The following is a 13,385-nucleotide window of genomic DNA, read 5'->3' as shown; positions in this document are numbered from 1 at the left end:
GACCTTTACAACCAAAAGTCGACGTTGAATCAACGTCTGCTTGCTAATTGGTTAGTAAAAAAAAAATAAAAAAATAAAATAACGCTCATAAATGCCAAAAATTTATGCATTTAAATGGTTTCATTTTCTTTGTACTTTACAAATTAAAAAAGGTCATGTTTTCTAGTATAAGTGATCGTATTGACTTGTGCATTAAATTACAAAAAAGAAAGAAAAACAAAATCAGCCTGCGCCTTATAATGTGATTAGGCTATTGTGTCAGATATTTCACGATGCCCACAGCTGATTTGGTTCGGTTTTGATTTGCTTACCCAGAAAACGCGCACGGGAGCAAGTTTAAAAGTCATCTAAAGTTACCAAGGCAATAAATACAGCTAAAACCCAGTTCACTTTCTTGAGCTCGAAAAAACAGCGTTTGCTCCAACTAAATTCACTCTTACCTGAGTAGTCATTGTAACCAGCTTGAGCAATAAGCCGAAATATTACTCGCCTTTACACATTATGTCCACTTTATTTACCACAGCCATATTTAATTTCACTTGCATCTATCTGATATAAAGCTCTATTTGATGTAATAATTTTTTTATGTTGTTTATTGATATTCAATATAAACTTAATACTTTACAACTTCTATATTACAAACTTTAGTTACTCCAGGAATACAGTGAACAACAGGACCACAATATTAAAAAATTTTCCCCGTAATGTTGACACATAGGCAGTGGAGCAGCATTTTTGCAGGTGAAATGTGCATTCAGGGCTTGCAAATATTAACCTGAGAGGCTGTCACATTGCTTGGGATAACAATAGGGGATAACTGAGCCTGAATTACATGCTGAAACCTTTCATGTCATTAAAAAAAAAAAAAACAGGTCACCAATAAAAAGTGTCTCATCATTTCCTGCCATGAATTTGAAGGTTGACATTGTGCAGAATGATGCAGACTCATATCTTTGGTTCTGAGAGGGTACAGTTGCTTGGCAGAGAGCTAACGGAAAGAGTGTGTTTCTGATGAGAGGAATCACATTTGTCAGACATCCCAGAGATCTGCAGCACTGTACGCTGGAACCGTTCCATTCCTGGTCGTAGCTGAAAAGTTATTTTCAAAAATTACTTAAAAAAACGTATTCAAATCAAATGATTGTGCATACAATGCAACATTAATTTAAAACACAATAAATCAATTGACTTACTCACAGTGAAAACAAAACACTCTCTTGTGCCAAAGAACTTAAATCCCTTTTCATCACAATTCTTCTTAGCCCAGTCAGAAGACAAGAAAGCCCCACAAATCTGTGTTGCCATGAGGCCAAGCAAAATGTAACAAAATATTATGTATTTTTGTATTTTCCGTAAGATAAAAAAAAGAAATACATACATACCTCCTCATCTTCAGTTTTCAAGAGTAAAACAGTTGGATCATGCCCCTCAACTTTGGAATAAAACCTAGCAGGAAAAAAAATGTAATGTAAATATGTAAAAATAATAATAATAATTTTATTCAACCAGGATGCACATCAAAAGTGGCAGGAAAGACTTTTTAAATTGTTACAATTTATTTGGTTATCTTCAACTTTATAGTTATCAAAGAATCCTGACAAAAAATATCATGGTCTCCACATGATTTTATTTACAGCACAACTGTTTTCAATTGTGCATCAAATTAGCATATTAAAATTATTTCTGAAGATCACTGACTAGAGTAATGGCTGCTGAAAAAAAAATCTAATAACAAGCCCCATTACTATCATTTACATGTTTAAATATATTTAAACCATTTAACCAAATTCATGTACTGTAAGTGTCCCTGTGAATCATAATAACTTAATAACATAATAACATAATAACGAGAAGAGACTTCTGCCATGAATATTTGTACTGAAGAGCTGCACAGGACTGAACAGAGCAAATCGCTCTGGAATCCAGGCCCAGACCACCCTCATCTCTGTTTCAGTTACTACAGAGGATCTGAAAGCCAGGAAATCCATAGCTTGGTATGAGCTAGAGAAAAAAAAGAAGAAAAAATAGATATTTGTTGTAGTTCTATTGTCAATGTCAAAAATACAGTTTTATATAGTATATATAAAAGGAATAACAGGGTACACAAATAATTACTTCACAAACCCCTCACCTATTATTGTGGATGTTCTTATGAATTAGTGCGTTCTTGTTGGCATTAAAGAGATAAGTCAGTTCTTTACGTTTGGGCAGCTGTATACTAAAAGCCCTCTGAAGCAGAGTGTCAATAGTATTGTGCCGTCCCACATTCTGCACAAATCTCTTCATGTCTTGTCTGAAGTCATCGACGTGGGCCACTCGTGAAGACACAGAAACCTTGTAAAAGCTGAGTAGAGCAAGAGCTACACGGTATAAAACTTTGTAACCCTCCATTAGATAGACATCTAGCACTCTGATAGCATATGTGAAAGGCAGATCGGCGAAGATCCACAGGATCCAGTCAGAGTAGAACTCAAACAGGTTCTGGCGAGAGCTGGCTATTAGCTTCCGGATTCGCCGGCAGTATTTATTGGCAAGGTCACCAAAGGTCATGCATGAGGCACGTGAAGTGAGGAAAGTCCGGTCAATCTAACGCTTTTTAGGGTCTGTGTAGGTCACCAGGGAACAAATACTGTGGAAACACTGGGCTTCATCCTCACTGAAGTGCAAGAGAAGAGACACCAGAGCGGACAGAATAGGACAGAAGCTGACATCAGGAAAATTGTGGTCTATACAAATGAGAATTTTTTTCACTGAATTCATACCTGCTTTATTTAAGCAGTATCTGGGAATTTCCCCATCCTCCATAAACTTTGGGAAAGAGTGTGTGCTTGGTTGCAATTGCCCAAAAAGCTTCCTAACTAAGCCGTGGTAAGTATCCAGATCAGCGGCAGTGGATGTGCTCTCGATGCTGTGGATGATGTGCTGGTAAGTCTTGGCTCTGAGAGTATGAGGCATGGACCAGAATCCCGTACGGCCCATTGCTTTGAGCTCATAATGATCACTTGAGAAGATCTTCCGATAGCGGGTGGCAGCTTCTGGGGCAATCTTTTCCCAGTCTACATACTGACCGTATTTCATCCCAGGAAAAGAGCTTATCTCCCAATTATCCACCTCAGAAATGGTCATCATGTGAACACCCCTTAAATTTCCTTTATTTCCTGTTGAAGTAAAAAAAAAAACTGCAGCATGACTTGAATGTCAATAATATTATAACTTATGTTCCCAACCATAAAAGAAAGTTAAACACTACATTATAAATATATTTGTGGAAAAAAAAAAATCTTGTCTCTCTCTTTTTTTTCTTTTTTTCTTGTCTGATCTTCCCACCTGACACGAAAGGATTCTTAAGTTACACTCTTAAAAATAAATGTTCTTTACTGGCATCTGTGGTTCCATGAAGAAACTTTACATTGCACTACAGGTTCTTTATAGTAAAAAAAAGATGAAAAAAAAGAAAGAAAGGTTCCTTAGATTAATAATATAAGTAACAACAACAACAACATAAATATTGAAATGTATTTTAACCATTAAAAAATCTTGTATTAAGTAATTGAACATTTTTAATTTATGTGGTTATATATTCATTGCATAAATGAGGTGAATATTCCTGTGTAGAAATGACATAAAAGGAGAGACTTCTGTCATGAATGTACAGAATAGCTTCACAGGACTGACAAGGGAGCTTGCTCTGGAATTTAGATTACTCGCTTAATGTAAATTCAATAACAATAATAATAATAATTCAGTATCATTGTTGTAATGACTCAATTAATTTTTTTTAAGTTCAAACAAATACATTTTAAAAGATTGATTTATGTGTGTTTTTATATTATTATTATATTTTACATATCCATTTAAAATGTGTGTAAAACATTAGTTAGAAACTATTATCTTTCCTTTTAAAAGTAGTTTTACACTGTATGAGCTTATAGTTTTCAGCCAGAACATTTCTTTTTTATCTGCTTATGCATTATATTGGTGTAAAGTCACAGAATCATTTTAGGATTATACGAATTAATATTAATTATTTAATTATTAATTTAGCTTTATTTAAGCCTTCAGATGTGTTACACAAGAATCTGTGCTTACTTATTATATTACAACCCGAATTCCGGAAAAGTTGGGACGTTTTTTAAATTTTAATAAAATGAAAACTAAAAGACTTTCAAATCACATGAGCCAATATTTTATTCACAATAGAACATAGATAACATAGCAAATGTTTAAACTGAGAAAGTTTAAATTTTATGCACAAAATGAGCTCATTTCAATTTTGATTTCTGCTACAGGTCTCAAAATAGTTGGGACGCGGCATGTTTACCATCTCCTTTTCTTTTCAAAACAGTTTGAAGACGTCTGGGCATTGAGGCTATGAGTTGCTGGAGTTTTGCTGTTGGAATTTGGTCCCATTCTTGCCTTATATAGATTTCCAGCTGCTGAAGAGTTTGTGGTCGTCTTTGACGTATTTTTCGTTTAAAGATGCGCCAAATGTTCTCTATAGGTGAAAGATCTGGACTGCAGGCAGGCCAGGTTAGCACCCGGACTCTTCTACGACGAAGCCATGCTGTTGTTATAGCTGCAGTATGTGGTTTTGCATTGTCCTGCTGAAATAAACAAGGCCTTCCCTGAAATAGACGTTGTTTGGAGGGAAGCATATGTTGCTCTAAAACCTTTATATACCTTTCAGCATTCACAGAGCCTTCCAAAACATGCAAGCTGCCCATACCGTATGCACTTATGCACCCCCATACCATCAGAGATGCTGGCTTTTGAACTGAACGCTGATAACATGCTGGAAGGTCTCCCTCCTCTTTAGCCCGGAGGACACGGCGTACGTGATTTCCAACAAGAATGTCAAATTTGGACTCGTCTGACCATAAAACACTATTCCACTTTGAAATAGTCCATTTTAAATGAGCCTTGGCCCACAGGACACGACGGCGCTTCTGGACCATGTTCACATATGGCTTCCTTTTTGCATGATAGAGCTTTAGTTGCCATCTGCTGATGGCACGGCGGATTGTGTTTACCGACAGTGGTTTCTGAAAGTATTCCTGGGCCCATTTAGTAATGTCATTGACACAATCATGCCGATGAGTGATGCAGTGTCGTCTGAGAGCCCGAAGACCACGGGCATCCAATAAAGGTCTCCGGCCTTGTCCCTTACGCACAGAGATTTCTCCAGTTTCTCTGAATCTTTTGATGATGTTATGCACTGTAGATGATGAGATTTGCAAAGCCTTTGCAATTTGACTTTGAGGAACATTGTTTTTAAAGTTTTCCACTATTTTTTTATGCAGTCTTTCACAGATTGGAGAGCCTCTGCCCGTCTTTACTTCTGAGAGACTCTGCTTCTCTAAGACAAAGCTTTTATAGCTAATCATGTTACAGACCTGATATCAATTAACTTAATTAATCACTAGATTTTCTCCCAGCTGAATCTTTTCAAAACTGCTTGCTTTTTTAGCCATTTGTTGCCCCCGTGCCAACTTTTTTGAGACCTGTAGCAGGCATTAAATTTTAAATGAGCTAATTAAGTGGATAAAAGTGTAAAATTTCTCAGTTTAAACATTTGCTATGTTATCTATGTTCTATTGTGAATAAAATATTGGCTCATGTGATTTGAAATTCCTTTAGTTTTCATTTTATTAAAATTTAAAAAACGTCCCAACTTTTCCGGAATTCGGGTTGTATTAATGCTGGGCAAGTACCTTAAAGGTGACATTTTTCACAGGTAAATAGATCTCATTTACGCACCTGTATGATCCTTGCTGGCCCGTTTGCTTGAGTTTCCTTTAGGTCTTTTGATTGGAGGCTTTGCGGCGATACTTGTCCTGCCAGTGTTTCTTTTCCCAATCCTCACTGTGTAGTGATCTTGCTCTTGGTCTGATAGGATTGCATCTGCTAAAATGACCCATTCCTGCATCATCAGTGTCACAAACATAGAATGATTTTGAACGAGGTCTTGTGTGGCTTCTGTCCTTGTCAGTCTCTCCCGTTGAGTGTTTTGTCTCCTCAGAATCGTAAAGAGATCGGGAACGGAGTCTGCCACAGTTTGCCCGGTCTGCATACTGTGAATTATTGCCATCCTCCACACTCCGGACACTCACATTTGTAGAGCCAAAATGGGCGCATGCAATATTTGAAGTAATCTGAAGCATGGCCCCAACTGCCCACATCAAAGAGACTTTTAAAGTTAAGCTCACAGTAGGTTTGTTGCTGTCTTTGTGATGCCCTGAGACACCTGGGTTTTGTTTAGATGATGTGACTGTCATGTGACCTGACATGTGGCTGTAGTACTACTGTATGCACAGTGGAAAATTTCAGATGGCCTCTGTTAGTTTCGGTTTTGTAATGTAAATATTAGCTCTTGAATATGAACAATTGTAATAAAACCGAATATAACACAGCATAACAATGATATTTAATAATCAAAGCCACAAGTGTCACAGAATGTTTTTACCAGAGACCTTTTAATGCCCGCTTTCCAGGAAATTCCAAAAGTCAGTTCTGTTTTCAACACAGTTATTTATTCAAACAAATGTATGTTTGGGTGTGAAACAAAATGGTCAGGCTCGAAATGGGGGCTAATAGCATTAAATAAGATGCTAAACCTGTTTGTTTTGTTAGAATGTTACATGTTAACACACTTAGGTTAAGTTTTATTTTAGAAAGATTGTCCTGCTTCATATTAGGTGTGATTGCATAGTCAGATAACTCCACAATAATCAAATCAAATTAATCAAAAAGTAGATCACTTGGATCAGCATATAAATAAATACATTTCACATTTATTAATATAACATTTTATATAAAAAATAAAAAAAAAACTAATAAAATGGCAAAGGTAATACCTACCTAATAAAATGGCAAAACAGCATGCTCATAATTTCTGGGATCAGCTGTTTGGTCCTCAGTGGGGGCCTAGGTGGTCACAGGTGCCTCCTCGTGGGATCTGTTCGGCTGATTGCTCTCTTATGATACACATTGGATGCTGTTGCTGTGTAGGTGGTCCTACAGTCAACTTTCATTAATATCTCTGACAACTTGACTTAACAGGTGTGGCCTGAATTTAGTGTTTCTGACTCCATGGTCTATTTCTTCTAATATAATAACGTAATTTCAAACCAAACCGAAATGTTATGTCTTTGCATTAATGTCTTCCCAGATAGCAAAATTGTTCCGGGCCTTTTATGGCCCAAACTCTGTTTTTAGTTTTGGCAATCATACCGCCAGGAATGCAGGGCCAAAACTGGCCCAAAGACTTTTGCCAAAAGCACACCAGAAAGCTGCCAGAAAAATGCCAATGCCTTACCAAACGAGAGCCAGAAGACTCGAAATTGGCCCATATTCATGCCATAATGTCGCCATTGAAAAGCCAGATGTCTCCCGAGCACAGGCCACAACTCTGATTATTTTAAAACAACTAATTTGGCCCATATTTAATATCTGCGCCCAACAGCAACCATGCAATTCAAATAAAAATCAAACCAAGAAATCATAACTGCTGAAAATTAGTGTTTATTTTCAAGTCAACATAAACATATGACCTAAATAGGTAAACATTTACAATTATTCATTTTTTTATACAAATAAAATGTAAGAAAATAAAATGTAAAAACATTATGAAACAAGGCTTGGTTTAAAAAAAACACAAAACAAAAAAAAAACAGTTGTGTAAACCATGAAATATTATAAATGAAACCAAGAAACCATGAAACTTATGAATAGTAATGTTAAAGGGTTAGTTCATCCAATAATCAAAATTATGTCATTAATAACTCACCCTCATGCCGTTCCAAACCCGTAAGACATCCATTCATCTTCGGGACACAGTTTAAGATATTTTAGATTTAGTCCGAGAGCTCTCAGTCCCTCCATTGAAGCTGTGTGTACGGTCTACTGTCCATGTCCAGAAAGGTAAGAAAAACATCATCAAAGTAGTCCATGTGACATCAGAGGGTCATTTAGAATTTTTTGAAGCATCGAAAATACATTTTGGTCCAAAAATAGCAAAAACTACGACTTTATTCAGCATTGTCTTCTCTTCCGTGTCTGTTGTGAGAGAGTTCAAAAAACTGCAGTTTGTTATATCCGGTTCGCAAACGAATCATTCGATGTAACCAGATCTTTTTGAACCAGTTCACCAAATCGAAATGAATCGTTTGAAATGGTTCGCGTTTCCAATACGCATTAATCCACAAATTACTAAAGCTGTTAACTTTTTTAATGTGGCTGAAACTCCCTCTGAGTTAAAACAAACCAATATCCCGGAGTAATTCATTTACTCACAACAGTACACTGACTGAACTGCTGTGAAGAGACAACTGAAGATGAACACCGAGCCGAGCCAGATTCACGAGTCAAGAACCGTTTCTGATGCGTCTGATTCGAGAACCAAGGAGGGCAATCATCGCAAATGAAGTCATTACATCGAGCACAAAAGAACCGGTGAACCGTTTTCTTTAACCGGTTCTTGACTCGTGAACGAGTCAGTCTATTGTTCGTTATCTGGCTCGACTCGGTGTTCATCTTCAGTTCTCTCTTCACAGCAGTTCAGTCAGTGTACTGTTTGAGTAAATGAATTACTCCGGGATATTGGTTTGTTTGAACTCAGAGGGAGTTTCAGCCACATTAAAAAAAGTTAACAGCTTAAGTAATTTGTGGATTAATGCGTATTGGAGACGCGAACCATTTCAAATGATTCATTTCGATTTGGTGAACTGGTTCAAAAAGATCCGGTTACATCCAATGATTCGTTTGCGAACCGGATATAACAAACTGCAGTTTTTTTTAACTCTCTCACAACAGACACGGAAGAGAAGACAATGCTGAATAAAGTCGTAGTTTTTGCTATTTTTGGACCAAAATGTATTTTCGATGCTTCAAAAAATTCTAACTGACTCTCTGATGTCACATGGACTACTTTGATGATGTTTTCTTACCTTTCTGGACATGGACAGTAGACCGTACACACAGCTTCAATGGAGGGACAAGCTCTCGGACTAAATCTAAAATATCTTAAACCGTGTTCCAAAGATGAACAGAGGTCTTACGGGTTTGGAACGACATGAGGGTGAGTTAGTAGTTACATAATTTTGATTATTGGGTGAACTATCCCTTTAAAGTGTGGCCAGAAACGGGCCAAAGTGAAATATATATGTGTGTGTGCCTGACTTCGTGTTGGTGTGTGCCTGACGTTATGTGTTGATGTGTGCCTGACTATGTGTTGGTGGGTCGCTGGTGGTGGAGGACTGTGCTTCTCCTCCTCCTACCCCCCTCTCGATCGCCAGCCAAATAAAACCAACGCCTCAACCATTGCTCCACCTCCTGGTTCGTTGATTCTCTGCATCCAGGATTTCTTCGAATGGCTTCTAGAAACAATTAAAAGATATCATGGCAGGTTTCAGAGTTTAAATATAAGACTTTTTAAAGACAAAGTAAAGACAGGCAATGCCATTTAAACTTAAATTTCATTTAGGCCTTTAAGTTAAGTCCCATTCTTCTGTTGACTTTGTGTTACAGACTTAAGGGGAAGGGATAGCATAATTTGTTCATTGTACAGTTTCTTTACCACTATTGAGTTAAAAAGACCCAGACCTTACAAAAGAGAAGTATACATAGCCTGACAAGCCAGACTATATCATAATGTGTAGTCTGACCACCAACGATAGACTAACACCCCTTTCACACACACAAAAACAAAGACATTTCTCTGCATTTATGTCCTTTGTTAACAAGCAAAGATTTGCCTCTAAAAACGGTGGCCATTACACTGGAGCCAAGAGCCTTTATTCACTCTGTATTGAGGGGTGGCAGCTCATCGAAGTGACTACGAAGCTGGTAAATGAACCTTAAAATGTTGCCTGGTACATCTAATCAACACTTTTACCTGTAACAACATTCTTGACTTCTAGGCCCTGAAATGATGTTTTGCCATGGAGGCCTGTCCAATTGATTTTGCAGGCCAAGTCGTTCTGAAGAAGCATCTTCATGACCCTCCACACAGTGTCCTTGAGGGTCACGCCCCCAGCCAGGCCCAGTGTCAGCACCTGGAGAAAAGAAAATGTTTTGAAAATAGGATTGTTCATTGCGGAGAAACCAAAAAAAAAAAAAAAGTTCAGAAAAAATATCTGGTCCAACTACTAATGATAAAAGTAATTTTTACCAAGTCCTTTCTCCTCTCTGGGTTTGTCTTAATGTCGCGGTCCAGCGCTAAAAGAGCCTCAGCATCCCTCAACGGCAGGAAACTTACGTCCATTTGGTGTCCATGTGGTGTAGGTGTAGAAGATAGATCCTGAACAATCCGCAGCAGATTTCTTTGCATATCACACATCACCTCCTGCTTGGCAATGATCTCTCGTAGTAATGCTGAAACCAGAACATTTTAAAAACGGCCAGCTGTAACATAGAAATGTATTGTAAATGGAAATAGAGCAGAAGGTCTCACCAGAGTGCAGGTCCATCTCAGAAGCAGCATGAGGGGCAAGATGGAATGGCTCAGGAGTTCCATGGTGGCGAGACGATTGAGAGGGAAGATGGTAGGATGGCTCAGGAGTTCCATGGTGGCGAGACGATTGAGAGGGAAGATGGTAGGATGGCTCAGGAGTTCCATGGTGGCAAGACGATTGAGAGAGAAGATGGTAGGATGGCTCAGGAGTTCCATGGTGGCGAGACGATTGAGAGGGAAGATGGTAGGATGGCTCAGGAGTTCCATGGTGGCGAGACGATTGAGAGGGAAGATGGTAGGATGGCTCAGGAGTTCCATGGTGGCGAGACGATTGAGAGAGAAGACGGTAGGATGGCTCAGGAGTTCCATGGTGGCAAGACGATTGAGAGAGAAGACGGTAGGATGGCTCAGGAGGTCCAAGGGCGTGAAACGGCTGCAGAGAGGCAAGTTGACTAGCTGGCGGAGATATTTCATCTGATGATGAAATGGCATTACGCAACAGTGACGGAAGAGGTGGAATGGATGGCACCTTAGGGAGGACTGGTTTGCGCTTCACAGGCTCCTCATCAGACTCCTCCTGACTCGAGAGGAAGCGCTGGTTTGGTCTTTGAAAAGAGAAAACAAATTATTTACAACCCTACAGCCGTGTAAGGCCCATTTACACTGCCTACTATGAAGAGACCCATCTATGAATAAAACTCTATAAAACTTGTGGGGTAAATTAAATCCCACAGTTATGGTTTCTCACCAACTACCCCACATACTATTTTTTTCAGTGATACTTCTTACAGAAATTTGGCAACTTAAATGCTTCGATCTTTTTACATGCCTTAGTTTAAAGACAAACATTATATAGACAAACTGAGCAAAATCTGAGTGCAACACACATTATCCAGGATTCAGCAGATTTGCGACATACTTGGTTTTTCTTTTTTTTGGCCTCCCCTCCTCTACTTCTGACTGGAGGTCTGTGTCATCTTCTGCCTGGCGAAGTTTCAACCTTGCCTCACTAAAGCTATCTGTCAAGAATGGGAACCAAGTGAAAAACAAAGCTTTACCCAAACCGGTATTGGTGTTGTGAGGTAAGATCATGATTGTAATATATTAAATAATTTGGTTCTTGTAATGTCTGCATCCCAGTGTCAACTTTACATTACAAAAAACAAATATACACTTAATGACACCAGTCATAAACGTAAGTGTCATTAAAGTTCATGATGTGCGTCATGCTAATAAGGCTCACTCTTATGTAGACACTTTAAAATCAAGTGTTACCGTACATTTAAATTTTAAGAAATACATAAAAAAGGTGGCTTAATTTAGTCTTGAACCATGAGCAATGGATTAAAGTGAACACTCACTTGCTTTGTAAAGAACCCTGATGTCATAACTTGTCCAGGTCTCCTTAGGCATCTCACAGTTCTTGATGGCCTTCAACATGGCATCGGGTTTGTAGTTTGGCCATTTACAGACCTCTCCTTCCACCCACACACCTGGCACCACCTCCACTTCATGTGTCTTAATGAAGCTCACTATGAAATACACTGAGGGTTGGGGGGGGGGGGGGGGGGGAATTAAAAGTTATTTTTGATGTAAAAGGGGAATGACAACAAAACTGCCCTGTTCCCCATATGGCATCCTGAAATATTTTAATATGTCATTCAGCCTTGTGCATTTTAAATCTGAAGACAAATTTGACACAACAAAAACTCCTACTTCTTGAGAATCAACTGGGTAATGAAAGAATGTCCCCATCTTTGCAAATTCACGGTAGATGATGTACTCCTGGCCTTTATAGACAATAATATTTTCCACCAAAGCAACAATCTGATTGACTCTAACACAATTGTCTCCTTCTGTAATTCTAAAGTGCACATCATTCACTACCAGTTCTCTGAATTGAAGAACATCCCCTTCAAACAAGTCTTTGATTTAATATTGACTAATTTGGATAAATATTAGGTACTCAAGATAGGCATACATTTTTCTCAATAAAAAAAAAAACTCACCTAATACTGTAAACATACTGATAGCCTTATCAGCTGGTAGTATCAAAACTAATTCAAATTAGATATAATGCGTTTTTATTATAATAACATTATCTTATGATACAAGTAAAAATATAATAAATGTGTAATATAATAGGCTACACATATTTAGCTAAATACTCTATAGCTCTTTTTTTCTAGCCAACTAACGTACTATGGCCTATATTATGGTCATTAAATTGCTTTCCTGAGGTAGAATAAATGTTATGTGACAATTGTTCTCCAGCTGTTTTATTGACCTTTTCCATAAAATTTACAGAATCTGAGATTTTTTTAATATATATATCATAAGTAAGCTGCTTGGTCTAGTCTGTCGGTCTCCGTGTCCTCTTCGCTTCATGATTTTTCTGTGAGTGAGAAAATGGATGTGTAGTGTGAGAGCGTGTGAAGTGTTAATAGCGTGTGTCTCACGGTGAATCCGTGAGAGCTCAAGCGCAAACTTCGCCTGATCTCATGCAGGAAAGGTTTTTTTTAAAGCACAACACTAATGCTGTGTTCACAGGGGGGCTTCTGCCAGCTGAGTTCACTCAGCATTTTCAACCGCCACTTTATTCGGATAATTTTCTAAATATTACTGTTATCGTGTCATGAAATGTAGTTTTAAAAGTATTTCAGGCGAGAATGTAGTTGTTTTAAACTCAAATATGCGATTTATTTAGAAAGACAGTGTCTATTTAAAAACATGTGTTTCGCCGATTTCGGAGATGAGCTCCATGCCATCAGCGGGAGCTCAGAGCTCAAGTATCCGCCGAGAGTGGCTCTGATGTCTCTTTAGTGGTTCAAGTTAAAATATAATTTGTTTGGGGTAAAACGAAACGTTTCTTATCTTTGGCCTTTATTCAATTAATCTATGTATATTATATATATATATATATATATATATATAT

At 38.0% G+C, this 13,385-nt stretch overlaps 2 protein-coding genes across 2 annotated transcripts; both read right to left on the bottom strand.

Moving 5' to 3' along the window:
- Nucleotides 1-945: 945 nt before the first annotated feature.
- LOC132091051 (TBC1 domain family member 24-like) lies at nucleotides 946-6,221 on the bottom strand. The gene is made up of 6 exons (XM_059497820.1): nucleotides 5,758-6,221; nucleotides 2,132-3,158; nucleotides 1,849-2,001; nucleotides 1,383-1,446; nucleotides 1,198-1,293; nucleotides 946-1,089 (listed from the first exon to the last, which is right to left on the bottom strand). Exons 2-6 carry the CDS (start codon nucleotides 2,548-2,550, stop codon nucleotides 946-948), a joined length of 876 nt encoding a protein of 291 aa, XP_059353803.1. The 5' UTR covers nucleotides 2,551-3,158; nucleotides 5,758-6,221.
- Nucleotides 6,222-9,219: 2,998 nt separating this feature from the next.
- Nucleotides 9,220-12,358, bottom strand: LOC132160553 (uncharacterized). Its single transcript, XM_059570213.1, has 6 exons — nucleotides 11,812-12,358; nucleotides 11,370-11,469; nucleotides 10,451-11,055; nucleotides 10,169-10,371; nucleotides 9,893-10,052; nucleotides 9,220-9,374 (listed from the first exon to the last, which is right to left on the bottom strand). Exons 1-6 carry the CDS (start codon nucleotides 11,888-11,890, stop codon nucleotides 9,223-9,225), a joined length of 1,299 nt encoding a protein of 432 aa, XP_059426196.1. The 5' UTR covers nucleotides 11,891-12,358; the 3' UTR covers nucleotides 9,220-9,222.
- Nucleotides 12,359-13,385: the final 1,027 nt, after the last annotated feature.

This window comes from Carassius carassius, chromosome 17, assembly GCF_963082965.1.
Source record: "Carassius carassius chromosome 17, fCarCar2.1, whole genome shotgun sequence".
Taxonomy (NCBI): Eukaryota; Metazoa; Chordata; class Actinopteri; order Cypriniformes; family Cyprinidae; genus Carassius; species Carassius carassius.
This window is presented reverse-complemented; position numbering and strand designations above follow the sequence as displayed.

Excerpts from the sequence above, each read along its gene's own strand:
- LOC132091051 (XM_059497820.1), bottom strand. The coding sequence starts at position 2,550 with ATGACCTTTGGTGACCTTGCCAATAAATACTGCCGGCGAATCCGGAAG. Across the intron at positions 2,002-2,131 it reads AAGAACATCCACAATAATAG|CTCATACCAAGCTATGGATT; the intron begins GTGAGGGGTTTG and ends TTTTTTCTCTAG. Across the intron at positions 1,090-1,197 it reads GAGAGTGTTTTGTTTTCACT|CTACGACCAGGAATGGAACG; the intron begins GTGAGTAAGTCA and ends ATAACTTTTCAG.
- LOC132160553 (XM_059570213.1), bottom strand. The coding sequence starts at position 11,890 with ATGTTGAAGGCCATCAAGAACTGTGAGATGCCTAAGGAGACCTGGACA. Across the intron at positions 11,470-11,811 it reads CAGGGTTCTTTACAAAGCAA|ATAGCTTTAGTGAGGCAAGG; the intron begins GTGAGTGTTCAC and ends CATTCTTGACAG. Across the intron at positions 11,056-11,369 it reads CCAAAAAAAAGAAAAACCAA|ACCAAACCAGCGCTTCCTCT; the intron begins GTATGTCGCAAA and ends CTCTTTTCAAAG.